Source organism: Geotrypetes seraphini, chromosome 6 (assembly GCF_902459505.1).
Source record: "Geotrypetes seraphini chromosome 6, aGeoSer1.1, whole genome shotgun sequence".
NCBI classification, from domain to species: Eukaryota; Metazoa; Chordata; class Amphibia; order Gymnophiona; family Dermophiidae; genus Geotrypetes; species Geotrypetes seraphini.
In genome coordinates, this window is record NC_047089.1 from 113,395,573 (window position 1) to 113,419,783 (window position 24,211).

At 42.2% G+C, this 24,211-nt stretch overlaps 1 protein-coding gene across 1 annotated transcript in view; it reads left to right on the forward strand.

Annotated features, from left to right (window-relative positions):
• Window positions 1–24,211, forward strand: part of HERC2 (HECT and RLD domain containing E3 ubiquitin protein ligase 2) — a 3,346,202-nt gene that overhangs the window by 2,121,027 nt on the left and 1,200,964 nt on the right. The window contains 1 exon segment of the mRNA XM_033948978.1: window positions 17,141–17,318. Coding sequence (XP_033804869.1) covers window positions 17,141–17,318 — 178 coding nt within the window.

A 24,211-nucleotide genomic window follows, 5' to 3' on the forward strand; every position in this document is an offset into this window, starting at 1 on the left:
GACAGTTTCTGTGTTGTATCCTTTTCTGAATCCTGATTAGTGTTCGCTAAGGAGGTTAAATTTGTCCAGGTAGTTGACTAGTTGGAGGTTGACCAATCCTTCCTGTATCTTTGTGAAGAGGGGAATGCTTGCTATGGGTCTGAAATTGAAGTTAGAGCCGAGGATGCTTTCTGGTCTTTGGGGATTGGGGTGATTAGTATGTGTCCCATTTTTTTCTTTAATGTTCCGCTTGCAAGAGCGGATGTTAGCCATGCAAAAAGTTCCTTTTTAAATTCTAGAGGGGCAACTGTCATGATTTTAGGGGGACATGCATCGAGTAGGCAGTTGGATTTGGTGTACTTGTTAAATAGATTTAGGAACTGCTGCCAGTTTGGATGTTCGAGGTGGTCCCATAACATATCTACTCTGGTGTCTTGGTCATGAGGTTCCAGGAATTGAAGGGCATCTGTTGTGGATGTGGGTAGAGTTACTTTTAACTCAGTGATTTTATTTTGAAAGTAGTTGGCTAGGGTTTGAGCCGATGGAGTGGGCTCAGTGTCCTTTTTTAATATTTGTGTTGTGTCGGTTATAGTTTTTACTAGTTTGAATAATTATTTGCTGTTTACTTTTGAAGTACCAATTTTTTTTGCATAATGTTTAGTGCGTTTTTCTTTGATCATGTTTTTGTATATTTTCATTTTTTGTTTCCAGTTTGACTTGTCTGATTCATTGTTTGTTTTTTGCCAGATTCTTTCTAATTTTCTTAGTTCTTGTTTTGTGGTTAGGAGTTCACAGTCAAACCATTCATTTGGTGGTCTATTTTTCTTTTTGTATGTTTTATATGGTGCTATTTGGTCTAAGAGTTCCTTGCTGTAAGTTTCCCATTTTGTGGGGAAGTCCTGAGTTTCATTGATTATGGGCTGTAACTCGTAGTGGGTCCAGAATTCGGTTTGGTTGATGATGCTTCGGCTGGTTACTGTGTTTGTGTTGGCGTTTTTGTTTTTTTGTTGTGTATTCTTTTTTAGCCAGTGTAGGTTGAACTTGCCAATGTAGTGGTCTGACCAGATACATTTTTCCCAGGGTCTGGAGTGATATTGTATTATGGGGGCTATAATTTCTTTGTGGGAGAAGGTGATTAAGTCTAGTTTGTGACCCTTTTCGTGGGTTATTTCTGTGTCTGGGTTTAGGAAGTCCAGTGACTTTAGGAGGTTGGCGATTTCTGTTGTTTCTGGTTTTGTCTTTTGTTCTAGGTGGGTGTTTATGTCTCCCAGAAGCAAGTTGTATGTGCCTTTTAGGTTAGATAAGGTAAGGAATTCGCCGAATTCCTCTTTTGCACTTGACCATTTTTTGGGTGGGATATAGAATAGAGTAGTGATTAGTGATTCTTCTAACTGGGCGTTAGTGATTTTGCAAGTTAGTATTTCAAGGTTGTCTGAGGATTTGGAATCGGTCTTGATGTAGTCAAAGTGATCTTTTAAGATGGTCGCTAGTCCTCCTCCTTTTTTCCATTTTCTTGATAGTGGGATAATTTTGTATCCCAGAGGTAGGATTTCTTTCATGATAGTGTCGGTGTCAGAGATCATCCATGTTTCTATCAGAAACAGGAGATCAGGTTTTGTTTGTAGTATCCAATCGTTTATTATGTGGGCTTTGTTTCTCACGGAACGGGTGTTTAGGTAGTATCCCTTAATGTTTTCGTAATTGTTTGCTGTAGGGATTTCAGAATATGGTAGCTTTTTTATGTTTCTGTTGCAGAGTTTGTTCTTGTGTGGTTTGCGGTGTTTGCGGGTGGTGTTTAGTACTGTGATTTGGTGAAGGACTTGTTTTGGCTGGTTGTGTAGGGGATGGAGAGGGTTGGAGGGCTTAGTTAGTTCGATTGGTCTGAGCCAGGAGATGGGGTAGGTGTGCCTGGGTTGGGGGGGGTTGTCTTCATTGCCCCAGCATTTAGAGCATATTAGGTATAGAATCCCTAAAAGTAGTTGTTGTTTATAGCAGATTGCCATATTGTGTGGTAAGGAGTGCGGTTCGGGTTGTGAGAAGTAGGGACTATTGGCAGAGCCCGTCCGTGGACGCTAGAGAGAGGTAGTGGTAGAGTGAGACTGGTTGTGTAAACGAGTAAGTTGAGCGTAGGGAACTGAGTTGAATTGTGAGAGCAGGTTAAGTAGGGGGTACTTGCGGTGAGCATACGGTAGAGTATGTGGAGAAAGGCAGCAGTGGTTGGTTGTGCAAGCAGTATCAGGTCATGCAGTAACATATATTAATTATTCATGCATTAATTGGACAAGTTTTGCAATAACAGGTTGTACATGCGGTTGCAGGCTATTCATGCATTAGTTGATTGTACTTGCGGTTATGTATTATTATGTTTATTAAGCTAGCGGTTATACATGCATTTACATAATATTTCATAATATTATACCTATTAGACATGCAGTATCAGTCTGTACGTGCTGGCTATTCTTACTGGACCGGCAATAAATATGTATTATTATATTTATTAAGCTAGCGGTTATACATGCGATTACGTATTTTTACATCATATTGTACTTATTAGACATGCAGTATCAGTCTGTACGTGCTGGCTATTCTTACTGGACCGGCAATAAACATGCAGTAAACGATTGTACGTAGTCTAAGCATGCAGATTCTAATTTTAGGGAGTACTTATCGTTCTTCTGGAGTGGTGCTTTTCGCTCCGGTGCTTCGCAAAGGTGCGTGCTAAGGTGCTAAGGTGAAGTTGCATGTAAGCAAAATAATCAGTGGGTGGGAAATCAAATTTGTCTCACAGCTGTGCAAAGGACTTAAGTTTGCCATCATCATCAACCAATTGAAACACATAATAAATGCCCCTTGTTTCCCAAGGAGCAAAACTCGGCCCATCTATTCCGGGTTGAAAAGAACTATTAAAATGGATAGGCAGAAAAGGAGTTACAGAAGCAGAAAGAGTGTTGTATTTACAGACCCAGCGCCAAACCTAACTGCAAGGGTCGATGAAACACCTTCACAGGGAGAGGCTCAGGTAAAAGAGAAGGAAGGGAATGAAGATATGCACTAAAGTGAATAGATCGCAAACAGGAGAGTTCCAAAGAAGTATTGGTGAACGCTGAAGTACCCCTGAAAAGATCATTAATGTGGTGCATGCCACATCCAATAGTCAGATAACGAAGGTTCAACAAACCCAATCCACCCTTGTACCATGGAGCTGCCGCCCATTTATAAGGCAGGTGAGGCCGCTTCCCAGCCCAAAGAAAGCTCTGAACCAAGCGTTCCAGTCGTCGCTCATCTCGAAAAGTCAAATAAAAAGGAAGGACCTGAAAAACATATAACCAACAGGGGACAATGAGCATGTTATAAAGATGCACCCGATCCAAAAATGAAAAGGGAAGAGTTCCCCATAACTGCAGCTTATTCTGAAGGGCCTGGAACAACGTTTCCACGTTCAAGCGATACAGGCTAGATAAGTCCTGAGGAAGAAAGACCCCAAAATATTTCAAAGGAGAGTCAGCCCAGCGAAGAGGAAAGACCATGTAGCACGTAACTCAGGGGGAAAAGGCATGGCAAAGGACTTATCCAGATTAAGAGATAGACCAGAATAAAAGCTAAATTCAGAAATGAGGTCCAATGCCATTGGTAGAGAATCTTCAGGCCTAATAAGAATCAAAAACATGTCATCCGCAAATGCCAAGGTCTTTAACTCCACCCCATCAACATGAAGGCCCTGCACTGCTGCAAACCCTCGGAGAGTGCAAAGCAACGATTCCAAAGAAAGTAAAAACAACAATGGGGAAAGGGGGCAGCCCTGCTGGGTACCACGAAGGATGGGGAAAGAGTCTGTGTGGGTCCCATTATCCAGAAGTGAAGCCCTCGGGTTAGAGTAAAGAGAGCGTATTGCGTCAAGATAAAAACCTCGCAACCCAATCTGTTCCAGAGTATGAAACAAGAAAGACCAGATGATACTATCAAATGCCTTAGAAGCATCTAAAATGACAAACAAAGTCGGAATCTGGTGAGAATGATTCAGCTAATGCAAAGAGATCTTTACGGACATTACAAACTGATTGACGTCCCAGATAAATCCGACCTGATCCTTTTGAATAATCGTAGGGAGATGTGGAGTAAGACGGTCAGCCAATATTAGAGCAAAGAGCTTAAGATCCACATTGATCAAGGAGATGGGGCGATAGGAGCCCAGCGAGTCAGCCTCCTTACCAGGCAACAACAATAAAGAGATAAGGGCCTCATTGGCATAACGCGGAAATGAGCCCTGAGCAATAGCAGCATTGAAGTAAGCCAGTAAAGGACCACAGAGATGGGAAGAAAGAAGACGATAAAAGTCTCCTGAAAAGCCATCCGGACCCAGGGCCTTATCAGAGCGAAGACCTTTGATAGCCGATTCCAATTCAGTTGCCCGAAAAGGACTGTTAAGGAAATACACTACTTCCTCCGGCAGGCGAGGAATTCCAGAGGATTGAAGGTAGTCTGTCAGTGGAGACATCATCAGGAGCTTTATATAAATGGCTAAAGAAATCAAAAAGAACTGTGGAGATATCAGCCGTATTAGTCACCACACCCACACCCCGGGTCTGAAGAGACAAGATCGGTTTCCTACGAGTCTCGGCCTTTACCAATCCTGCCATAAGACACCCAGGCTTGTTGCCAAAACGTTGAAAGTGGTGTTTATGGAAAGCCACCCATTTTTGAGAACGGGAATGAATTAATGAATTTAAAGCATCTTTGATAGACAAATAGTGCTCTCGAGCCTCCCTCGATGGATTCAAATGAAACGACCGCTTAGCTACCCGTAATGCCCGTTCTAAGATAATGATACCTCTGTGAATACGTTTGTTGTGAGCACTCAGAAAAGAAATGATATGTCCCCTGTCTTGGCGAGCTCCCAAAACAAAACCGGATCATCTATATGGGGAGCATTATTAGTAGAGTAATCCTCCCATTGGGCCTGCAAAAAGGTTTGAAATTCCTTGTCCTGAGCAAGATAGAACGGAAACCGCCAGGATGATGTCCGAAGATACGTAGCCTCCAGATGAACATCTACCCAAATCGGGGTATAGTCAGAAATATTCAGGGGACCAATCTCGGCCGACCTGACGGAAGAGAACAAAGTCGAAGACAGAAAAATATGGTCTATCCGAGACCAGGTACTATGGGCCCGAGAGAGATGAGTATAGTCACGAACTTCAGAATAAAGAAGATGCCAAGGGTCTACCACAGAAAGAGTATCACAAAAGTCAGAAAGACCCAAAGAGAAAGACTCATATTGCACCCAAAGAGGCAATATGGGCTCCAGACTTATCTAGGTCAGGGTTCAGCACCAAATTAGTCTCCCAGAATAAAAAGTGGATCCCCAGAAAAATGAGAGCAAAGTTGAAGCAATCGTTGCAAAAAGGCCGATTCCGCCGAGTTTGGGCCGTAAACCACAAGTAAGAGATAGGATCTAGTACCAAAGGTCAGGCGCAAAAGCAGATATCTACCATCAATAGCTTTATCAAGAACCTGCACTCCAAGGGGTGAAGACTTTCGGAACAACACAGCAATGCCACCGTGACGGCCCTGAGAGGAAGCAAAATATACCTCCCCCACCCAGGAATGACCCAACTTAAGATGTTCCGCGTCAGTCAGACGAGTTTCCTGTAAGCAAGCAATATCCGAGCGATAACGCTGCAGAGCAGCTAATATTTTAGACCGCTTTATCGGTGACGTAATGCCCCCAACATTCCAAGAGGTAAGCCTAAATTGGGTACTCGGGTTGGAAAATCAGGATAATAGCAAAACAGAGAAGAAAGAAGGAAAAATATGAGACTACCCCAGGAGCACAGCCACCCCCCAGAGCAGTGATACCAAACAGGTGGCATAGCTTGAAAAGTTAAACAAGGCAAGTTCTTAAAAAAACTGGATATACATACTGAAGGAGGACCCCCCACCCCCACAAATCCAACCCTTCCCACCCAAACACCACCCCCACCCACCCAAACCAATCCTCCCATAAGCCAACCACAAGCACACACCCCGGCCCATGAACGTGGAGCGGAGAGGGAGTCACGCATTGATGTGAATAGGGCCCCCGGTCCCCCCAACCCCACCCACCCCAAACACGCCCCGCCAGGAGCATCCTGAAAGCAAAAACCCCAAACTCACATGCACACCGAACCATCCACTCCACACCCACACTCACCCAGCCACACAAAAAATATCCCAAAACCTCAATAAAGCCAAAACATGCAGAGACCAAGGCGCAGCAGCTCTAAAAGGCCCCCAGAGATCACTAGAGCCTTCCAAAAATCCCAGCCGGGAAATATCTCCAGAGCTCGTTCGCTTCCATCCCTCAAAGGCCAACTGTGGCCACTGTGGCCAACCATTCATTCTGAACACTAGAATGGCCAGTCCAACCCAGAGTCAAACTCATAACGCCACTCACGCAAGTAGACAGCCCCCCCCCCCCCCGAGGGATCCAAACCCCAGCCTGGCATACCCCAACAGTCAACCCCCAGACTCAAACAGCAACCCCCAAACATACCACAAGCACTCAGAAAACAGTCTCCTAAACAAATCAGTCCAGTGAGGGATCTAGGAGTCCACCAGATACCAGGCACCCAAAGAATAGTAGCCAGGAAGGTCCATGACCACAGGATCACACCGCTGTTTCCCGGCCCCACACTAGGCACGGAGGAGAAGGAGAGAGCTCCTGCAAGAGAGCCGAAGAGTAAGGCTCATTCAGGATTCAGAAGTAGTCCCCCCCAAAAGAGGGGCCATCAAGCAATCCAGGAGCGCAGAGACATCAGCAAGCAGGAACAGCAGCGACAAGGCCTGGAACAGGGGGCCGATGAAGGCCCAGACTCCCCTGGAAGAGCATCCAAGTATACCTGTGCCTCCTCCGCCGAGGTATAGCTCTTCCACCCGTCAGTTGTCCAAATCCTCAATAGTGCAGGATATAGGAGCTGGAAACGCTGTTTAGGGTCAAACAAGGCAGAGCAAACTCGGGAAAACCGGCGCCGTCGCTCCTGTAATGCAGGGGAGTAATCATGGAACAGACGGACTGGAGCCCCCTCATAAGTAAAAGTGTTGCGCTTCTACCGATAGTGTCGCATAAGTTCCGCCTTATGTGCCGAGTTGTGCACCTTGAAAATAGTGACGCGGGCACGGGTATGGTCCTCGGTACGCCTGCCAAGGCGGTGAGCTCGCTCCAGCCTCAGGGGTCCCATACCAGCAGGGAGCTGCAACTCCGCCTGCAGCCAAGATTCCAGTGCAGTAAGCAGACGAGAATCAGACATCGCCTCCGTTAGATCGATCAGACGCAGGTTATCGCGTCTCGAGCGGTTCTCTAGGTCTTCAATTTTATCCCCCTGACACCGAAGCTGTTCTTTAAGAGAGACAAAATCCACCGCAGAGGTGGAATGGGCATCCTCCACGTGTGTTAGTCTTGTCTCCAACTCGCCGGTACGTCAGTGGTATCCGTCAAGAGGGATTCAAGCAAGATAAGTTGGGTAGAAAGCTGGTTGAAGCCGACAAGGGAAGCACGGAACCCATGTCAGCCGCCACCGCCATCTTGGAGTCAGGCCGTGAGGCTCTCGCCTCCCGATCTTTGGCGGTGCGGGTCGTCTTACTACTCATAGTAGGGCTGCAAGGCTGGAAGAACCTCTCCATGCACCAAGGGAGCAAAGAACGCGGGTGCAGAGCCGACAATTAAGAGTAGGCAAGGCGCAGAGGGACCCAGGGACCTGGAGCTCGAGCAAAGCACGTCTTGCTCGGCTCAACACATTACGTGACTCCGCAAAGAAAGAGTATGAAGAGAGACTTGCCAAGGAGGTGCGGAATTTTAAACCATTCTTTCGATATGTGAAAGGAAAACAACTGGCGAGGGAGGAGATGGGACCCCTGGATGAGGAAGACAGGAAGGGAGTGGTATTGGAGGAAAAGGAGGTGGTGGAAAGACTAAATACATTCTTCTTGTCGGTCTTCACAAAAGAGGACATATCCAACGTGCCGGAACTGGAAAAATTCTTCAAGGGGGATAAAGAGGAAAAATTATTGTGCATGGAGGTAAGCCTCGAAGATGTACTCAAACAGATAGATATACTAAAAATTGACAAATCTCCAGGCCTAGATAGAATCCACCCAAGAGTACTAAAAAAGCTTAGAGATGAAATAGCGGAGTTACTACAGCAGATTTGCAACTATCCTTGAAAACAGGGGTAAACCCGGAAGACTGGAGGATAGAGAATGTTACACCTACTTCAAGAAAGGATCCAGAGGCGACCCAGGGAATTATAGACCGGTCAGCTTAACCTCAGTTCCGGGGAAGATGGCCGAATCATTAATCAAGGACAGTATTAATGAGCATATAGAAAGAAATAAGCTGATGAGAGCAAGCCAGCAAGGTTTCTGTAATGGAAGATCATGCCAAATGAACCTACTGCACTTCTTTGAGGGGATAAGTGAAAAATTGTACAAAGGTGACCCCATAGACATAGTATACCTGGACTTCCAGAAAGCCTTTGACAAGGTACCTCACGAGCGCCTACTAAGGAAGCTGTGGAACCACGGGGTGGAAGGGGACATACACAGATGGATCAGAAACTGGCTGGCGGACAGGAAACAGAGGGTAGGAGTAAAGGGTCACTATTCTGAATGGAAAGGAGTCACGAGTGGCGTCCCGCAAGAGTCAGTGCTGGGACCACTGCTGTTCAATATATTTATTAATGACCTGGAAACAGGGATGAAGTGTGAAGTTATAAAATTTGCGGATGACACAAAACTCTCCGGTATGGTTAGATCTGTAGAGGAATGTAAAGAACTTCAAAGGGACCTGAACAAACTGAGTGAGTGGGCAAATAAATGGCAGATGAGCTTCAATGTAGAGAAATATAAAGTCATTCACATAGGGAAAGGAAATCCGATGTACAATGGGTGGGATGATAATGGGGGAAGGCAACCTAGAAAAGGACTTGGGGGGGTTTTGGTGGATAAAACAATGAAACCAGCAGCACAATGTGCAGCGGCCTCAAAAAAGGCGAACAGAATGTTGGGCATTATCAAAAAATGTATCACTACCAGAACCAAGGAGGTTATCCTCCCGCTGTATAGGGCAATGGTGCGACCGCATCTGGAGTACTGGTTGCCGTACCTTAAAAAGGATATGGCGACACTCGAGAGGGTCCAGAGAAGAGCAACAAAAATGATAAAGGGCATGGAGAACCTTCCTTATGCTGAGAGGCTGGAGAAGCTAGGACTCTTTTCCCTGGAAAAGCGGAGACTTAGAGGGGATATGATAGACACTTACAAGATTGTGACGGGTATAGAGAAGGTAGAGAGGGACAGATTCTTCAGACTGGCGGGGGCAACAAAAACTAGAGGGCACTCAAAAAAATTGAAGGGAGACAGATTCAGAACAAATGCTAGGAAGTTCTTCACTCAGAGGGTGGTGGACACCTGGAATTTGCTTCCAGAAGAGGTGGTAGAGCAGAATACGATTTTGGGTTTCAAAATGGGATTGGATGATTTCCTGAAGTAAAAGGAGATTGAAGGGTACAATTAGAGGGTTACTATACAGTACAAAATGCTTTGGAGCATTAGATCATTTACAGGTCATTGACCTGGGGAGCCGCCGCGTGAGCGAACTGCTAAGCATGATGGACCTGTGGTCTGTCTCAGCAGAGGCGATGCTTATGTTCTTATGTACTTCACATTTAGGAAATCATTAAAGACCTATTTATTTGACAAATAAGAATATTAATTTTGATATATTTAAATGAGGTATTTTGTTTATATTCATAGTATGTTTTAATTTTTTAAATAATTTTTAACATTGTACTTGAATGTTTTTAACAATTGTATTACTTTTATTATATAATTCTAGACTGGGGGGGCGCTAGAGAGCCCGAACAAGATGGAGGCTTAGGGAAGGAGCTCCCGTCCCCGGCTCCACTTTATCTACTCCACACATCTCCAACCAGGCTTAAACGCGTTAAAAATTGCTGGCGCGATGCCTGCCCCAAAGCAGGGTAAAATCGAGGCTGCATTTGCAGGTACATCGGGTGCTAAACGCCAAAAACAGGACCCGCCGTCTCCAGTCAAGGGAGACGCACCGCGGCCACGTGTTGATCCGGAACTGACGGTGTCGGAACAATTACAATACATTTCTAACATGTTGTCTGAAAGCAAAGATGACATTAAGGACATTAAGCACGAGATCCAGTCCCTTACCGAAAAGATGTCAGCCATGGATACTAAGCTGGTGTCCCTGGAGCGCAAATGTAAGACCATTGACGATCTTGCCTCTAATCAATCCATGGACCGGAAGGCCTTGCGGGCTCTCGAGGATCAGCTCACTGACCTAGGCAACCATAGCCGGAGGAATAATTTGCGGGTCACCGGCTTACACGAGGGGATTGAAGGAACAGCAGCATGTGCTTTCTTCGAGGAGTGGCTTCCCAAAGTGCTTTCTTTAAAATTCGACCGGCAGCTCGAAGTGGAGCGGGCACACAGGGTGCCGGCTAAAGCTCCGTCCGGCTCCCAACGGGCGTGCCCTGTGCTGATGAAATTGCTGCGATTCCAACACGTGGCCCAGATTCTGGATAAAATGAGATCGCTAAGGAAAATCGAGTGGCAGGGGCAAGTCATCTACATTTCAGCTGATTACACTAAAGCCACGGCAGAAAAACGTCGCCAATTTTTGGCTTTGCGCCCTTGCTTGCGTGCTATAGAGGCGCGTTTTGGCCTTCTTTCGCCGGCACGTTTTAAAATAACTTACAACAATCGTACTAAAACCTATAATGATCCTTCAGAAGTGGAACGCTTCCTGAAAGAGCAAGAGGACCTGCAGCGTATGGACACTTGACTGCCTACTTGTTTTGTTGCCTAGTTTCTCTAGTGTGTGTATGAAGAATTGCTATTTGTGCATGATAGTACTGTTCTATCCAGAGTCATGTCTGGAGTAGATGATCAATATGTTCTGTTTTTTTCATCATGTTGAATTTGGAGTCCGGGGTGGGGTGGGGTGGGGCCTTGAGCCTCCATGTTGTGGTTTCTCTCCCCCTCCGCAGGCCCTTGGGGCGCCGGTTGGGCGGGATGATTGCAAGGCTTCTGTCTTGCGGGATGGGGGAGTTTGGTTGATTGTGGGGAGGGTGGTAGGGTGTTTGCATGAGGGTGTGAGTGGGGTTTGTTTCTTTTATTTACAGAGCAAAGCAGCTATGATCTGGTATTATTTGCACAGTCCAGGATGTAATGTGCACTTGTGCAGTTTAATTGTTCCTTATAATTCCTATGGCTATCTGTAAGGTGTTATCCCTGAACATTAGAGGTCTAAATCACCCTATCAAAAGAAAAAGGGCACTTCTGTATTGTAAACATCACTCAGCTCAAGTAGTCTTTCTGCAAGAAACCAAATTGAACACGATTGAGTCTGCTAAATTAAAACGTGATTGGGTCCCGCAGTGAACTCGAAAGGAGGGGTGGCTATATTATTATCCAAACATCTTAATTATTCTATTGTACACTCTTCCCACGACTCACAGGGTCGGTGGGTTACAGTCACACTGGAAATTAATGTTCTCCGATACACATTCTTTACAGTCTATGGCCCGAACATCCCTAACACTGACTTTTTTAGAACTTTAGCTAAAGAACTGGCCGCTATATCCACTGACTACTTTAATATGGGGGGTGATTGGAATATAGTTCTTGATGCCCATCTTGATCGAAGATCCTAGTCATCGTATCGTCCTCCTCCTACGGTACCGTTATTGACACATCTTATCTACACATATGGACTGACTGATGTCTGGCGTCTATATCATCCGAAAAGTCTTGAATATACTTTTTGGTCCGCACCTCATGCTTCTGCCATGAGGTTGGATTACTTTCTTCTGTCTAAATCTCTCTTGTCGTCTGTCCATTCCACTTCTATTATTTCCTGTCCTCTCTCGGATCACTCAGCGATTTCTGTTTCTTTTTCTTTATCTGCTCCTGCGTCTCCTACACCTACCTGGCGTTTAAATGCTGCTCTACTAGTGGATAAAGACTTTATACATCAGGTTGAAGAATGGACAGCAGAATACTTTACACATAATGATATCCAGGAAATAGCTTTTCCAACTGTATGGGATGCGTATAAAGCTTATCTGAGAGGGAGAATCATAGTTTACTCGGCCCATCTAAACAAAAAGAGAAAATATGAGCTTACTGAATTGGAAAATCAAATAAAACTGATGGAGACGGAATATCATTTATCTCCGTCTACTTCAATTTTGTTTCGATTACGCAAACTTAAATTTCAATATAACTCCATCCTTTCTGAACGAGCTGGGGTTCTATTGGTGCGTGAGGGGGATCTATATTATGAGCATCGAAACAAAGCGGGGACGCTACTAGCAAATTACCTCAAACAGAAAAAAAGAGCTGGACACATAAAAGCACTTAAGCCGGCTGGATCTCTCATCACAGATCCAACTGAAATAACCAATCATTTCAAATCATTTTATGAGCGCTTGTATACCTCGGGGGTGGATCCCATGGAAGCTGATTTTGATGAATTCTTTAAGCATATGATCCCTCCTGTATTACCATCTACGTTGCTGGATTAATGTCCCAATCACTGAATCGGAAATAGGGGAGGCCATTGATGGCTTGAAAATGGGCAAGGCACCGGGGGGAGATGGATTATCCCTAGGTTTTTACAGAGTCTTTCGGAAGATTATTCTACCCAAATTATTTGCATTATATTCAGATTTTTTGAATACTGCTAGTAGTGGAGGCACTTTCGTTGAAGCAGATATAGTAGTATTTCCCAAGCCTGGACGCGATCCTATGCTCCTGAAAAATTACAGACCCATATCATTACTCAATTATGATTGTAAAATTTATGCGAAACTTCTTGCAGACTTGCTAAAGTTCTCCCTTTACTTATCCATCCTACTCAATATGGTTTTGTAAAGGGCCGACTGACAGCGGATAATTCTAGAGTTTTTTGCCATGTCCTTCAGGCGGCCCGTAATATTTCCACTCCGACATGCGTGATGTCACTGGACGCAGAAAAAGCATTCGACTATGTGGAGTGGAAATATCTGTTCTATACATTAAGGTGGTTCCAGCTGGGACAGGTCTTCACAGATATGATTCGTATTCTATACACTAATCCTAGGGCCAGATTGAATGTGGAAGGATATTTATCACCATATTTTTCACTTTTTCGGGGAACTAGACAGGGTTGTCCATTGTCCCCTCTCCTATTCAATCTGGCCCTGGAACCTTTGCTGCGTAGACTTGATTCTGATTCAGCCATCACAGGTATACGGGTGGGACCTACAGAGGTGCGTCTGTCAGGCTTTTGCTGACGATGTGCTCTTGTATGTCTCCAACCCAATTGACTCCCTCCCGGCAATTCTAAGTCTTCTTTCTAGATTTGGGCGCCTTTCCGGCTATACCATTAATTGGGATAAGACTGAAGTATTACCTCTAAATGTTTATTGTACACAGGACATGATTGCACCCTATGGCCTTACTTGGTGTTCTACGACCATTAAATATCTAGGAATTCATTTTTGTAATACATGGCAAGATACGGTAGCTCATAATGTTAAACTTCTGATCTCCAAACTTCAAACACTCTGTGGCCAGTGGTCTCCTCTACATTTAACCTGGTGGGGTAGGATGGAGACTATTCGCATGATGCTGACCCCCCAAATACTTTATGTGTTGCAAATGTTGCCTCTGCCTCTACCTCCCACCTTATTTAAGCAGATAGACCGAATCTTGACAAAGTTCTTATGGTCTGGAAAACCGTCCCGCATAGCGTTATCTACCCTTAAAAAACCATGGTCTCAGGGAGGAGTAAACTTTCCTCAATATAAACGATATGCGATAGCAGCGAATTTGAGAGGTGCCAGTATTTGGTTTTTACCTTCTAAGTGTGCTACTATGCCTTATTGGGGTAAGTTGGAAAGGGAGTTAGCAATGCCATTCACCTTACTTGAGTCCTGTTATTCCAAAACGGTTCCCTGCTTTAACAACTGGGAGGTCCTACATACCACCCAACAGGCGATTCTTGAGTTGGGACGTACCCTTCATTACCCGATATTTACCACTGTCCAATCCCCATTATGGGGTAATCCTAACATTACTATTAACTCACATATGGTGCATTGGCCATTATGGATCAAAGCTGGTATATGGTATATCCGAGACATTTTGACCAACCATGTTTTGATGTCCTTTTCTCAGCTGCAGCGCAAATACAAACTTCCTTCTCATCAGGCCTATAGTTATCTTCAATTGTCTCATAGTATACATGCTGCTTTTGGTTCTTCTTTAGAGTGTTTGCACAGGGGTTCCTTTCCTATGTCTACTCTATTGTCCTCCTAGAGTACCAAATCTCATCTAATGTCCAGGATTTATGACATTCTTCAAGGATCTGATCCTGATGATCTTTTACCAGTCCAACGGCAGTGGATCCATGATCTCCAATGCCCAGTCTCGGAGCAACAATGGACTCAGTTGTGGAGCCGATGCAACAGACCCCTGCATTCAGCGTCTCTCAGACAATCATTATTTTTGTTCTTCATAAATCACTGTGAACTCCTATTAAACAACAACAAGTCTCTTCATCATCTTCCAATAAATGCTAGCGCTGCGGGACTCATTTAGGAACTTTCCAACATATGCTTTTCGATTGTCCTCTTGTTACTGCATTCTGGACCGAGGTGGGAGACCTAATAGGTCAGGTTCTCTCTATATCCACAAACCTCTCATATTGTCGGGTAATTCTACGATCCGCCATGCTGGAGCCTCCACTATCTCGATCGTATTCCATTCTTTATGATATTCTTCTGGGGCTAGCGATAAAGACTATCCTTCTTCATTGGAAAAGTAAATCCCCAGTACCAACAAATCAATGGTGGAATATGGTACTTCTCTGCTACAAATATGAGTGGCGTTTGGCAGAGTGTAGAGGCTCTCAAAGGACTTTTCATGATGTATGGTCTCCACTGGAACAATTTTGTGACTACACTAATTGATTGATATGTATACTTACATCAGCATTCCTTTGTACTGTTATGATTTGTATCATCCATTGGCTGCTTAGCTCTGTAGTTGCTCTTATTCATTATTATTTGTATTTCTGTTGACTTTATATTTTTCTCAATAAAAAGATTTGACTATAAAAAAATATATATAATTCTAGACTGTACGTAGATAGTGTGTTCTGTGAAACTGTACCATGTGTTGAAATGTCTCACTATTCTCCTGTTGTGAACCGCCCAGAACTACTGGTTGGGTGGTATACAAGAAAATAAATTATTATCATTATTATTGATCTCTAAGAAACTCCTCAGAGTTCAGTCTGGTTGGTGATTGTTAGTTGATCGCATGTCTGGATTTGTTAATTTGGGGGCTGAGGGAGTGATAGTGTTACTGTTTGTGTGGGGCTTTATGTTGGTTATTTGATCTGCTAGCAGATTTGCTAGAACATTTGGTGTCTTCTTTCCTATGAGTTTAGAAAAGTATTCCTTACTTTCTTTTTTAGATAAGAGGAAATTGTACTCTAAGATTTTCTTCCTCCAGGTTCTCTTGTTTTTTTGGGCTGGGGTGGTTTCTCTAGTAGCATTCTAGGTGGTGTCAGAGCTTTTTCAAGGACTATAGTTCTGTATCAAATCATTTGTTTGAGGGGTGGGTTTTTTTCTATTTGCTTTTAAGTGGGGCTAGTTTGACTAGTGTCTCATTGTAGATTGAGATCCAGTAGTCTAGAAAGTAGGTTATTAAGGTAGGAGGGGAAGTTAGAGAAGTATCATTTTCCCTCCAAAAGGGTTCTGGTGTGAGTTTTTTATTTTTTATTTTTTCCTTTGTCTGTAATTTACTAAAGTTGAAGGGATAGTTGGATTCTGGTTGAACCTTTCCAAAATAGAAAAGGATCAACCAGCAGGTTAAGGAGGAAGTGATCTGACCAGGGTACTCGCTTGGTGAAGTTTAGTTCTAGTTTGCCTATTCCATTTGTGGATTTTGTGGAGGCAAGCAGGTCTAGTTGGTGACCTTTTCAAGGATGGATTGGTTAATCAAGGATTTGAAACCTAGGCTATTGAAGTTAACTGTTTCGGAGTTCAAAAGTTGCTTTAGGTGTAGGTTCTGATTTCCCAAGAGGAGTGTGAATTTGTAGTCTATTGCATATTAAGAGATTATGTTTGAGAATTGAAGTTCTCCTTCTGACCATTTTCCAGGTGGTATATACAGCATGTTGATCCCTGAAGGGCAGGGTCATTTATTTTACATATTACTTGCATTGAATTGGAGCTTAGGGATTTAAGTAGATATACTTTAAGGGATGATCTGTATAGATGTAGTAAGCCACCCCCACGGAGGCATGATCTGGGAAGGTGTATTAGCTTGAAACCTGGGCATAATAAATATAATATTTGGTCTTCTTGAATGGGTAATAATGTTTTAGGCATTATGCAAAAAAAAAAAAAAAAACCCAACAACCCCAAAAACCATGAGTATAACATAATTGTATTTAATGTACATATTTTCAACTAATAACAGAAACTCTGTAATCACTTAAAAGACAAGCATAATATTTGGCACATTTCACAAAAATAATGCTGTTCATAAGCTACCCAAGCTAATAATGGATAATTTGTCCTGTTATCTGATGACTTCATTAGTCTCACTAGTATCATGTTTGATATCCCTTGGCCTTGGTTACTGTCTTACATCTTCTTGGCATGCTGTCCACAAGTGTTTGGAGATCAGTTAATCTGAGTCCAGTGCAGCTTGTAAAGTTCTGCAGGTGTTAATCTGAAAATAATGCATCTTGTAAAGTTCACTGCAAGTTGCATTATTTGATTTACATAATAATGTAGGCTTTTGCATGCATTGCATACTTTGCATCTTATTGATTCCACAGTGACTACAATTAATGTATTATGGCAGTATGTGATACTACTGTTTTAATACACATTATAATTATTTTATGTATATGCAAATGTATTCATGCAGATACCCAACTGACTATAAAGTCTGAGAAGCCCTGTTATATAGTAAAATGCCTAATGGTTCTTTATCTGGTATAAATCTATAGTTTGAAGGAAGATAACACAAAAATATATGATATAATCAATCTTAGAGTAACCAATGTTTGTCTTTTTTTTATTATTAGGAACTGTGATAAACCAAGATTGATAGAAGCATTAAAAACCAAGCGAATACGTGACATTGCCTGCGGTAGTTCTCATAGTGCCGCAATTACTTCCAGTGGTGAATTGTATACTTGGGGCCTTGGAGAATATGGCCGTTTGGGACATGGGGACAACACTACTCAGCTAAAACCTAAGATGGTACATTCATAAAGTTTTTTTTTAGTTTAGAGAAAAATGTTTTAATGTTGATGAAAATGTGTGGAAATAGTATAATTATAGAAAGCTACAGAATAAACATTTACATAGTATCAAATAAGTATTGAGCAGAAAATTTTCTATTCAAGCGTTTTGTATGCCTTTCATCACTATATAAATGATAAATAGTAGTAGCAATTTCACAGGTGTGTTCTTTGATCACCTAGAAGGTATTTTATAAGATTTAGATACCATTATATGTACCAAATTTTATTTGTATGCAAATGGTATGCACAAAGTTAAAGGAGGCTTGTTCTGATCATAATTCTATTGGTTGTAGAGTGGAAGGGCGAAACCATGTGGAGAGGGTAATCTATTATCTAAAGTGCTAAACAAAATCGAATGTAAATGTAGGTTCTAATAGAAATAAATAAAGATTGGCCTGAAACTAATATTGGAAAAGAAATGTTAAAAAGGGGAATTAATAAGAGAAAGGAACATAAGGTTAATACCTATATAATATGCAATGATGCCAACAAACCAAAAAATCTTGCATCTAGTACAAATGAACGAGGTCAAAAACATATTAGAAGCTGCTCAGACGGAGATTATACCTTACCTCCTACAAGCCCTCCCGTCAATGTTTCTAGTCCATCTAGGACAGTGGTCTCAAACTCACATTTTGGATTTGTAGGTACTTGGAGGGCCGCAGAAAAAATAGTTAATGTCTTATTAAAGAAATGACAATTTTGCATGAGGTAAAACTCTTTATAGTTTATAAAACTTTCCTTTAACAGTTAAAAGGAAAGATATATAAACTATAAAGAGTTTTATCTCATGCAAAATTGTCATTTCTTTAATAAGACATTAACTATTTTTTCTGCGGCTCTCCAAGTACTCTATTTTTTTCTACAGCACCCACATTTAAAGTTCAATATATTTTATCTCTCAAAACTGGCACATTTCAATCACTAAATTGAAAATAAAATCATTTTCCTACGTTTGTTTGGTAATTTCATCAGTCTCTGGTTGCACTTTATTCTTCTGACTGTGCATCCAATACTTCTTCCCTTCTTTCAGCCTCCTGTATGCTTCCTCTCCTCCAGACCTCATTCCCTCCCCCAACTTTTTCTTTCTTTCTCTATGTCTGTCTTTCTCTGATTCCGTGCCCCATTTTTTGCTTTGTTTCTAGTTCCCTGTCCCCCCTCCTTTCTTCTTTCTTTCTTCCTTCCTTCCTCCGTGCCCCATTTTTTTGCTTTTTTTTTCTGGCTCCCTGTCCCCACCCCACCTTCCTTCTTTCTTTCTTCCTTTCTTCCTGCCCTCCCCCATGCCACCACTGCCGCGGAAAAGGCCGAGATCTCCCTGCTTCTCTTCTGCACGGGGCCGACCAACTCTCGCCGCCCGACATCAATTCTAACGTCGGAAAGGACGTTCCGAGCAGCCAGGCAGCGATTGGCTAGCCAGAACGTCCTCTCAACGTCAGAATTGACGTCCGGCCGCAAGAGTTGGTCGTCCCCGCAGGGAAGAGAAGCAGGGATATCAAAGAACACGGTGCCGGCCTGATCCCCGATGGCAGCAGTGAGAAGGGCAGGGAAGCAGGTTGGGCACCACTGCTCTAGACGAGCCGCGATCCGCACTCTAGGGAGAACAGTGGACCGCCCCCCCCCCTTGGTACACCACTGGAGCAGCAGCGTGGCTGGCCGGCTCGTTCGTTCAAAGCCGCGGGTGGCGGATCTTTGCGAGATCCGTGCCTGCGTCTGAAGCCTCTCTGATGTTGTGGCATCAGAGAGGCTTCCGATGCAGGAGTGGATAGCGCAAGGAGCCGCCAACCCGCGGCTTTGAACAAACGAGCCGGCTGCTGCTCCAAAAGGAAGAGAATGATCGCCTCCAGACCGCGGGCCGCAAATAAAACCTGGAGAGCCACATGCGGGCCGCGTGTTTGAGACCGCTGGTCTAGGACATAATCGTCTAATCAGAATTTTTTAGATTTACTATGGACAAAGGATAGGAATCAGGGCACGACTCGGACATACAACCAAGGGGCACATTATATACACATCATACAGCATGGCCAGTGGCACAACAGAGGAAGGATGAGAGGCACCATGGCCAACAGAGGGAACAGAGGCCAGACCTTTTACAATCAGAACAGATGGCAATAGAAGAAATACCTATTTATAATTTATCATCTACTGTACTTACTAACCCACAAATGTTGGTGTTACAAAAAGGACTGTCATTCGTTCCTACATGCAAATACGATCCCTTTCAAACTAGGATTTATCTTTTTAAATTGAAGTGAAAACTACAAATCAAACATTTTTTCGCAAAAGATGGCATTATAATGAGCAATACGGATATTTCCATTATGAAAAATAAATCCAAATGGGTCCCCAATACTCAATGCGATCCCCTCCTTAGCACATTTTATGAATGTGTTTTGCGGGACATAGAAGATTTTGAAAAGAAAAAAAAAGTAGAGGATATAATTATAATATTGACAATACAGAATTTCATGCTATTACCAACTTAAGGAATAATCATCAAATTGTTATTAAACCTGCCGACAAAGGAGGGGGGATCGTCATTCTTAATCGTGAAGATTATATTAAAGAAATACTCCAAGTTAATGATTTAGAATTTTGTATTCTCATAGAAAATGACCCAACTACAAGATTACATATGGAGATTAAAGAACTAATAGAGAGTACTTTTCAAGCAGGTATTTTGACATCTAAAGAAAAGACTTTCCTGGTGAATGACAATCCTGTAAAACCAACCATTAAGTTCTACCTAAGATACACAAATCTTTGGAAAATCCACCCGGTAGACCTATCATATCGGGCAATGGATCTATACTGGAACCCCTTTCGGACTTTGTTGACTACTTTCTCCGACCCTTCATCCCCAAAATAGATTCATACATTCGGGACTCTGCACACATGATATCGATATTGGAGGATTTTGATGGTGACCCTGCAGAATTCATCTTTGTTTACTCTTGATATTGAATCTTTATACACCAACATTCCTCAAATGTCCGCTATTCAAATTATACACTTCAACAATGGATGACAGAATTATGTATTCATTATCACTTTGACCACTCTTGCATTAATGGAGAACTATTTTTGTTTTGAAGGAAAGTTTTATCTACAAACAAAAGGAACAGCGATGGGGGCATCTATGGCCCCAGACATTGCCAACATTTATGTAGCACATTTTGAGAACAAATTTCTTACGGATCATCCATTTAAAGAAGTACATCTTTATAAGAGATATATTCATTCTCTGGAAAATAAATATCAATAAATTACAAGATTTTCTCGTTTGGCTCAACTCTTGTGATCCAAATCTAAAATTCAAAATGGAATATGATCTTCAAACCATTCCCTTTCTGAACATTAAGATCTACAAGGACCGCTACAGACAAAAATACTTATCTCCATTTTTCCAGCTTTCATCAAACTCAATTAAAAAATAATCTTCCATATAGTCAATTTTTAAGATTGAAACATTTATGTTCTCAACCTTCAGATTTTGAAAAACAATCAATTACACTAGCAAATTGTTTCGCACAAAGGAGATACCCATCCAGGACAATTCATCAGGGATATCAGAGGTCTAAATTATCTCATCGTGAAGACCTACTAGACACCAGGAATAAAATCAAGAAATCTCCAGACCTGGTTGAAACGAACAGGATCCATTTCTTGGTCCCGAAACTGCCCTGCAAAACACTCTGTCATCTGGAGGCAATTCCCCTTAGAAAGAAAGATAGGTAGCCAGTATTCTAAAGAGATTTTGCCTGTTTTATTATGAGTGTGCATTCATTTATATATCTGTTACATGGGCCAGTGGTAACCATCACAGGAAAAGGGGGATGGACAAGAGAGGGGAGGGGGTGCGTGAGCAGGATATGTACATGGCAGGGGGTTTGAGCATGTATTGTCTTAAAGACGAAACTTCGTTAACATGATTAAATGACCTCTTCCCAAACCATCGAGAGAGTAAACAAACATTCTGCATCTGATTACCTCCAGCACAGGCAAGAACAAAAGACATCCTTTTAGACAGAGACAGAAAACTTATCCATTAAAATGTGTCCTTTCAATCCCCTCTTACGTCATGAAAATGACATCATAAATGCACAGCATGAGCGTGGAGGGAGAGATATTCTAGATATGTCTCTTGAGGAGGAGTTTTAGGGGCTGTAATATGAGTCAAACAGCGCAGGAACAATCTAAAAATTACATAAGCAACAAGAGTGCAGATAATAACAATAAGAAGGTCTTTCACCCACCCCTGCATCCAAATAAAATACAGATCCCAAGGATTAGATAAACTAGAATTACGTTTAAGTTCAACAGAGAGGTCTTCTAATTTTTTTAATGGCCATAGTAACCTTACCCATGGGACCTGCATTATCAGGAATAAAGGTGCAACAGGATAAAGTATTTTTGACACCCATCAAAGCGTTGCTGATGGGTTAATTAATCCAATCAACATTCTTATTGATAATAATAAGGGACTCAAACCTAGCCTTAACCTGGTCTCGGGCCTTGAATTCATCTGGGACCCTTCTTGGGACCCCTATCTCATCTATGTATAGCTAAAGCGCACTGGCCTATCTACTGGCTGGGTAGTTTAACATAGAGCCGGAGGTCTCCACAGAGCCAGTAAATATTGCCTAAAGCAAAATCTAATGCGGCAACAGTGAAGCATACCTATAATTTCCAAAAAAAAATATTAGGCTGTAGTTAAATTTCCAGTATGCCTCGGACAATAGTTTCTGATTAATACATTAACACATTTTAGCTAATCATGATTTAATCAGGACTACTTGAAACCGTCTTCCTGCCCTCAGGGTCTATCTGCATCCCCATGCCAGAGTCAGATTGATACAATTTCCCATAGGCCTTGAGTGACACCAGCTATGCCAACCAAAATGCTGAACGCCTGCAACAGCTATGCTGACATCTTCCATATTCTTTGAAATGAAAGCAAACTTGTGGTACCCTTAGCCAGCTTGCCTCGCTTATGCCTTGCCAATCTCTAACAGTATATCATAGCTGTCCTCCAAGCTATGAAGATGAACAGTTCCCATTATGAGTTCAAACCTCTGTCTTAGGTTGCATAGGTCGTATCTATATCTTACCCGTTGTTGAGCGAATGAACGGTGCATAAGGGATGCAGGAAACTTTCTCAGGAGGCCCAGACAAAAAGGTACAAAGATGTCATAAGAGAGTATGTAAGTATGGGATATGGGATAATATTATCTCTGACCCTGGTAATGGTAATGCAATAGGCCATGCCAAATTGAAACCAAATTAGAACCAAATTAGCAAGTGTCAGAGAAGATACTGGAAATTCATGTATAACTGCCTTACAAGCAAAAAGGAACCTTGTGAGAAAAGAAATGTACATGTGTTTCACTTTACAGCAAAGGAGAATCATAGCAAAATTTGTAGAATAGTTAAGATAGGGTGAATTAAAACATTAAATACATGGTCTGCAGTGGGCGAATACTCAAAGAAAAGTTCCCAAACTTGAGACATGAGCATCTCGGAGCAAATTTTGTGCAATCTGTTCATTTGCAAAAGTGATAGTATGATTCACTTCTTTGGAGGTTTTCTTAAGTTGTTCAATAAAGTTCAGCAGCTTATGAAATGTAGTAGATGTACAGCATATGAAATAAAGTCTGGAAAGTCCATAGAATAGATTAAATAGGTGGAATTGTACAGCAAAGCGTTCTTAGGAAGGTGGCTATATCCGATGAACAGGAAACATTGTGTAAAAGTCTTTGCAGTCAGGGTGCAGGAAGATGAATTACAGTCTCTTTAAACTGGTGAGATGCACGCTTGGGATGAAATGATGTTTGCACAGGATCTGTCAGTTACTGGAAACTAGTAGTGTTCACCCTTGAGATGAAATGATGTCTGTGCATACAGGGAGGGATTTGAAAAGAGTCCCAATATCATTCAGCAGCTGTACTTCAGTGTGATCCAAATAAGAGATAGAAAACGGGAGAGAAACCATGTTGCCTGTACTGAATGTAGAGAGAGAGAGAGACCAGGTTGCCTGTACTGAATGTGGCAACATGTGACAATATTAATGTATTTACTTGTTATAGTTATGGCAAAAGAGAGACAATATTCAAGTACTTAAGGGTCTTAATCAGACATTCCAAAAAGATATGTTTTTGTGTGCTGCATATAACTATTATGGCAATTCAGAGAGACCATAATTCTGTACTGAATGTATTAAAAAAATTATGTCAGAAATGTGTACTGAATGGTTCATATCTAGTGAGCACCATAGAATAAACACTGTATAGATATAGAATAAAACCCTTTCTTAAAATATATAACCCCTAACTAAGCTACATTTAGCATATGCAAGTTATAGGGAAAAAAGAACATTGCGCATTTGGACTAGTAAAAAGTGGGAAAAGAGCTAGCTCTAGAAATGGCCAATATTATGTATCCTGGGGTACCCCTCAAACCAAAACAAGTAGACAAAACACAGACCACATGGCACAGACAAAACACAAAACACATAGCTCTAGGCTTCAAACTATTCTTCCATCGGTCAAGTGTTCAGAGCTGAACTTATCTCTGGAAATAAACACATTGTTATAGAAAAACAAAACAGAGATGAACACATGAGTAAAGTATATGGACAAATAATGCATAGCATAACCATCTCATATTTAGAAAAGCTAATGTCTCTTTGGATCGTCTTTATCTCTGCAATGACAAAGAGGATCCCTGGAAAACACCAGAAATATCCTAGTGCCAAAACTGGGATGGGCATGCATATATCCGAACCGCTGCTAAGAAAAAGAAAAGAAAAACACATTTTAATTTTGCAACATCCTAATTTCAGCTAAAACA